Source organism: Alligator sinensis, unplaced genomic scaffold (assembly GCF_000455745.1).
Source record: "Alligator sinensis unplaced genomic scaffold, ASM45574v1 scaffold592_1, whole genome shotgun sequence".
In the NCBI taxonomy this organism is placed as follows: Eukaryota; Metazoa; Chordata; order Crocodylia; family Alligatoridae; genus Alligator; species Alligator sinensis.
The window spans coordinates 185067-191781 of record NW_005842214.1 but is presented as its reverse complement, the minus strand read 5'-3'; the positions used below and the strand labels follow the sequence as shown (position 1 = coordinate 191781).

Below are 6715 nucleotides of genomic sequence, written 5' to 3'. Positions count from 1 at the left end.
ACTGTTCATTTGGGGGGGGAGGGGTTAACAGAGGCTACTCTTTGAAAAGAGGCATTACCTACTATGATGCCTGAGACAAACCCCCATAAAAGGTTGCAGTTTGCTTTCACCCTCAGCAGGTGTAGGAGCTGTTCATTTTGTTCCAGTCAGTGTACATTGTTTCATCTCCCCTGGGGGATGGCAGCCAATCAGGGCTGCTGAAGAAACTAAGCAAAGGAGGCTCCTCCTTCCCCATCTTTAGGATCTTACATCAGTGTCAGAAAAAGGGAGTGGGAGCACAAAAGTCCTGGCAGCTCAGGGCAACTTCTTTCTGCCCTTCCCTCCTGGGAGCAATGGGAGCTGGCCTTTCTCCTCATTCCTCCCTCTCTGCCTGGAAGCAGGAAATGAGGGTCCCAGTGCAGCTGCTCCTCCAGGCCTGAGCAAGACAGTAGCCTACTGTGGGAAGTGACCTCCCAGGTCATCAAGCCCAGTTACCTTCATTCATGGGCAACCATGTTATACAGTTGCTTTCACAAAGATAGCAAGCTAATTTAAAAAAAACAGGTAAGCTGTTTGCTCCTATAGGAGAGCTGTTTCAGAAACACCATTGCTTCTTCCACTTCTCCCAGCATACCCATTTGCTCCTGTGCCAACACTGTTTTTTGGCTTAAATACTATATTTACCCAGTCTTCCCCATGCTCGCACAATATGTAGAGAGCTGCGATAGCTCTTCACTTGTCTCTGTTATTGCTACACCAGGCATGGCAAACTTGCATCACAGGTAACACAAGAGGCACTGGCAGCCACTGTGTGACATGGCAGATCCAAAAGGGGACAGAGAGCTCAGTGGCAGATTGGGCAGGAAGCTGTAAGCAGAGCACCAGATTGGTCAGAGACCACAGGGCAAGAAGCAGAAAGCAGAGTGGTAGATTGGGCAGGGAGCACAGGGCAGGAAGCAGAAAGCAGAGCAGCAGATCAGATAGGGAGCACAGGGCAGGAAGCAGAAAGCAGAGCAGCAGATCAGATAGGGAGCACAGGGCAGGGGGAAGAAAGCAGGGCAGCCTGCATCGCTCCCCCACAGCATTGCCGGATCTTAAATATGAAGTTATTGTATTAGAAGCTCAAAATTATTGTATTTGCTGGAAAAGTACTGTACACTAAAATATGCAAATAAGCAGCAAATGAGTCCTTTTTACTTGATATTGCTTGGCTTAAATCGCGGGTGAGTGAGAACTGGGTCATCACAGTTGAAGCATTTCTTTATTTCGAGGCAACCAGTCATAAGAAAGTGCCAACAGCAAACCCAAAAGGCAGTTTAGACTCCCTGAGGCTAACTTGGGTTTTGCAAACACTGCATCAACAATGATCGTGGATTTTGACTGCTTTGACTATCATTGACTGTATATTGTACAAGGGGTGAAATTATCGTGCAAATACGGTAATTATCCTGCACCGGGTAACACTGGCTCCGGCTCAGAGCTGTGGGCAGCTGCGTCCCCCCCCCAGCCCCGCCCGCGCCTGCCGCGGGCTGAGGGAGCGCGCGTAGGGGTGGATTCACTGGTGTTACACCATTTTCCTTCCCCCTGCCCCGCGCGCCCCGGAACCTCTGTGGCACAGGGTTGTGCTCCCTGCCGGAAGTCATTTCCAGGCGTACCCCTCCCCCACCCCGCGACAGCGGCCGGCGTCCTGGAAACGGACGGAAGCCGGAAGGGAGCAGAGATGCTGAGCGCTGAGCGCTTCTCGGTGCCGGGCCCCGAGTACCTGGGTAAGGGCGGCGGTGGCGGCGGCTTGGGGCAAGCGGGACCTCCGCCTTGCCTTGCCTCGCCTCGGCCTTGTGGTGGGGCGTCACCGAGCCCCTTCGGCGGGGGCGGGGCTGGTCCGGGCGCTTGTGTCGGCCGGGGGCGGTGGCGCGTGTGCCTTTCCCCGGGGCCTGGACGCCGGGCAGCTGCAGAGACAGACCGCTGTACCCGGGATCTGGGATCTCCTGGCACTGGGGTTGCCCTCGGAAGGGTGGAGCTGGGGAAGTCAAGCAGCACCTGCGAGGGAAGGGGGAAAAAGAAAACGTCGTCCTTGCTTTGCCTGTAGGTGCTTATGTGATGGATGCACAGACGTGCAGGTCCTGGGCTGCAGCCCACGGGTGGCTGTGTGGAGCAGAACCACTTCCCTGCTCTGCATGCAGTTCTTTGCGTGGCACGATAAGTACGGGGTGAGTTTGCACAGCCACGCAAAATCCATGGAGTCCATTCCCAACCCGCCCTTCCTTAGCAAAATGCAAAGCCAATTCTTGGCTCTGGTTTTACCACCTTAGAGTGAGACTTGGAGAAGATTTTTTTTTTCCCTCCAGAAATGGCCTGAAATAAATTTTTAGCGGAAAAATAAGATTCTGCAGCTGATGTTGTGTAGTGGTCCTTTTGTGTCCCTTCAGCAGAGATCCATCGACCTCCTGCAGTGGTGCTCAAAGGGGCTGCTTGTTCTTTTTTTTTCTAGTTGCAAGTGTCCATCTACTCGAGACCTGTCCCAACAGGATCTCAGCCACTGCTTGATGATTCACTGAATGAAAGAGCAAAGTGTTCTGACATTTCTGTTGAACAGAAATAAATGTTGTGGAATAAAATCAATGTATTCACTTGTTTATTCACATCATTATTAGCTGGGCTGTGAGAGACAATTGCTTTCCCATCTCCTTTCCCTTGTGTTTGATCTTGTTATGGCTTTATATCCAACCTCCTTAGCCTTTTGCCCCGCAAAGGGTTACTGTTCTGAAGTCAGGGTTATCATTGTATAAATAGTTTGTTGTGGCAATTTCTCCATACTGCAGAGGCTCCTCTTGCGTGAACACCGACAAGAATCAGTTTAGTTTGTGACCATTGACCCCTGGGACCATATATCTCCTCCCCCCACCCCTCTTGCAAGTTAAACTCGACTAGGTGCAGAGAGAGGCTACCAGTGTCATTGGGACAATAGACAGCATCTCTTACAAGTAGAGGCTAAAAGAGCTTGCCTTATTCATCTTATGAAAATGAAGGGCAAAAGGACATGTGAATGCTTTATCTAAGTACATCAGGGTGAAGAACACTGGAGAGGAACAAGCTATTTAAGTTAAATGACACTGCTGGCACAAGAACAAATGGGCGTAAATTGACCATGAATATATTTAGTCTGAAAATTAAAAGACAGTGTCTGACCATCATGGGGTGAGGTTTCATGGGGTGCGCCTTCCAGTGTGTTGCGGGCAAGCAACCTAATTTTAAGATGGAGCTTGATGAGTTTATGGACAGCATTGTATGATGCTATGTACTGTGATGGCAGGAGAATGAACTTGATACCCCAGTTGTGTTATGAAGTTACAAGATATTAGAAATGCAAGATCACCATCTTGCTACTTTTTTACCATTTAAATTCTGACATGATTTTAGTAATTCATAGTTTCATAGACATCAGGGCTGGAAGGGACCTCGGAAGATCATCGAGTCCAGCCCCCCACCCAAAGGGCAGGAAGTCAGCTGGGGTCATAGGATCCCAGCAAGATAAGCATCCAGTTTCATCTTGAAGGTGTTCAATGAAGGCGCTTGAACCACCTCCGGTGGCAGGCTGTTCCAGACCTTGGGGGCTCGGACAGTAAAGAAGTTCTTCCTTATGTCCAGCCTGAAACGATCTTGAAGTAGTTTGTGACCATTCGACCTCGTCATCTCTTGGGGCGCTCTGGTGAACAAACGTTCCCCCAGATGCTGGTGGTCACCCCTGATAAACTTGTAGGTGGCCATCAGATCACCCCTGAGCCTGCGCTTTTTCAGGCTAAAGAGCCCCAGGGCTCTCAGCCTGTCATCGTAGGGTCTGCTTCCCTGACCTCTGATCATGCGCGTGGCTCTTCTCTGGACTCTCTCAAGCTTCTCCACATCCTTTTTGAATTGTGGAGCCCAAAACTGGACACAGTACTCCAGCTGCGGCCTCACCAAGTCTCTTTCTTCCATAGTGCTAGCCAACATAGCACTGCCGAGCCTATAAGGATGCTGCGGGTTTTTTTTCCCAAGGTGGAGAACCTTGCATTTATCGGCGTTGAACACCATCAGATTCTCGTCTGCCCACTTGCTGAGCCTGTCCAGGTCAGCCTGGATAACCTGCCTGTCTTCTGGTGTGGATGCTTTGCCCCAAAGTTTGGTGTCATCGGTGAACTTGGCCAGTCCGCTTCTGACTCCAGTGTCAGAATTGGCCTCTCTTTAATCACCAGCAAGTCAAACATTTTTGTGCATGGATTGGATTTTAGTTTTAGCAGTTTTTGAGGTAGCAGCTGCTAAAATTGTGTTATAAGTGAATGGAGGGAAGGGGTATGGTGGTAAAGCTTAGATCTTAAAATCATATCATACCATCTCTTGCCGTGCCCCTGCCTACATAGCAACACTAAACTACCACAATAGATCAGATTCTTGGTCCATTTTGTCCAGTATCCTATCATTTACACTGAGCAGAACCAGGTGCTTCAGCAGAAGATGCAAGAAACCCTGCAGTAAGCAGATATGAAATAATCTCCCCTGGGTTAAATACTGTATTTTTCTCTTGTACAATTTTTCTCTTGCTAAAATATGCACCTCATTTTTGAAGGGCAGAATGGGAAAAAAAGATCTTTCCTTGTAGTAAGTAATTGAGTAGCAGCAGCTGAGGAGCTGAGCCTGCTTAGTGTTCCTCATCCTCTGGTTTGCTGCAGATTTTACTTTTGCTTTAAGATAAAGCTTAAGCAGCATAAACTGCTGTTACTGCATTTCCTCACATATACCATGTACTCCAATTTCCAGCAACTGTTTTTTTGGGAATAAGGGAGTGTTTTATATATGAGAAAATATAATATATCTTTTTAATACTTCTTGATAGTAAGAAAGATGTTATTCTATGAGAATTTATATTGCTTTTAAAATTCCCATTTTAGTATTAGTGCTATAATTCTGGATTTATTTTCTTATCTATTTAAGTGTCCAATCCTTCAGTGAATCTTGCTAAATTCTTAATCTCAACAATTTCCTGTGGTAGTGTTTCAAACACAAACATTATATTGTGTAGGAAAAAACTTGATCCTATCAATTTGAATGTCATCTTTCAATTTAATTGACTCTCTCTTTGTTTTTGTATTGTGAGAGTATGAATAGAAGATCCTGATTAGCTTTCCTAAACACTAGCTATTATCTTTCCATAGTTCATAATATCCCATATGTCTTGTCTCCTTTCTAAAATAAACAATCCCCTAAGCATTCTTACTGCTAATATCTGATATAAAAGCTTAATATTTTTGAATTAGGGAAACCACTACTAAATGCAGAAGTCCAAATGATTCTGCACTATTGATATTTTTTTCATAATGAACTCCATCATGTTTCCTTTTGTCCCTAATTTTTTTGTTTGCTTTTATTTTGGCTGCACATTAATCAGAGGTCTTTGATCTGTCCATACTGAGATGCAAGTCTTTTCCCGGAGTGGCTGCAGTTAACTTAGACCCTTGTAAGGTGAATGACTCATTTTAGTTATTTCCCTCCGTTTACCATTTTGTAAGCATTTTGTTTCTTCTTCCATCATGTGGCCCATTTACCTTGCTTGATTGTGAAGTTTCAAACAGTACCGTATCCAGTTTCCCCTATATCGAGCCCAAATACAACCAAGAACTTTTGTTTGGTTAAAGCATGTCTTCCTGAAAGGCATCTGGTCTTGATTTAAAGATTAAAAAATAGAGAGAAACTATCACGTCTCTTGGTTCTTGTTTTAATGGTTAATCAGCCTTAGTGTTAAATTTATATGCCTTCTGCTATCAGTCATCAACCAGCTCTTGGTGTGCTTTTCTCCATTAGACTAGAGGCCTTTAGTATCCTGTACTTAAGCATCTTCACAAGAAGAAAAAACACTAATCAAAGTTAGTTGTGTAGATGACCAAAACAGATATAGTGTTCCCTTAAGGTGTCTCTGTCAGCCCTCAATTAATTCTTGTGGCCCGTCTCTGATTTTTTTTCTATTTTTTCCAACATTATTTTCATAATGTGGACACCAGAGCTGAACACTGCACTCTAGTAGCAATCTTGCCAGTATTGCATGTAGAGTTAAAATTGCTTCCCTATTTCCTACATGCAAGAATCCTATTAATGCTTTGTCTTAAAATATCGCACAGGAAGCTTGTGCTGAGTTGTTTGTGCACTACCACCCCCTACATCCTTTTCAGAATTCCTGTGCTCCGGGACACAGTTCTCTATTACAGTACTCCTTGCTTAACATCGTAGTTATGTTCTGGAAAAATATGACTTTAAGTGAAACGATGTTAAGTGAATCCAGTTACGACACAGTTGTTACCTACTAACAGGCGGCGGCCAAACAATGTTATAACTGAACATTGCATGACTTTAAACAAGTATGTTCTCTAATAGTTCAGCGACATAATAACGAAACAATGTTAACCGGGACAGTGTTAAGTGAGGAGTACCTGTATATCCATATGGCCTGCATTCCTTATTCCTAGATGTATAAGTTTGCATTGGGTACACCAAAATGCATTTTGCTTGAGTGGGCCAAGGAGATCACGTGAAAGCCTGGTTCTCCTCATTGTTTGCTACTCTGTATTCTGAGTTATATGCTAATTTTATCAGCAGCGCCCTAACACTTCTAGATTGCTGAGGAATACATTGAATAGCACTGGAACAAACATTTATCCCTCTGAAACCCCACAAGAAGTATCCCGCTCATTGACAATTCTCCATTGACAAC

General features: G+C 45.3%; 1 protein-coding gene across 5 annotated transcripts in view; it reads left to right on the top strand.

Moving 5' to 3' along the window:
• The first annotated feature begins 1589 nt into the window (after positions 1–1589).
• Positions 1590–6715, top strand: part of CUNH11orf49 (chromosome unknown C11orf49 homolog) — a 129784-nt gene continuing 124658 nt past the window's right edge. For 2 of the 5 annotated variants that reach the window (XR_003094834.1, XM_025207949.1), the window contains exons 1-2: positions 1590–1745; positions 2066–2186. Coding sequence is in view for 2 of the 5 variants with exons in the window: in XM_025207948.1 (XP_025063733.1) it covers positions 1700–1745 (46 nt within the window). In the remaining 3 variants the exon portion in view is untranslated. The remainder of the gene's footprint in view (positions 1746–2065; positions 2187–6715) is intronic. The other 3 variants (XM_025207948.1, XM_014521442.2, XR_003094835.1) reach the window with 3 other exon arrangements.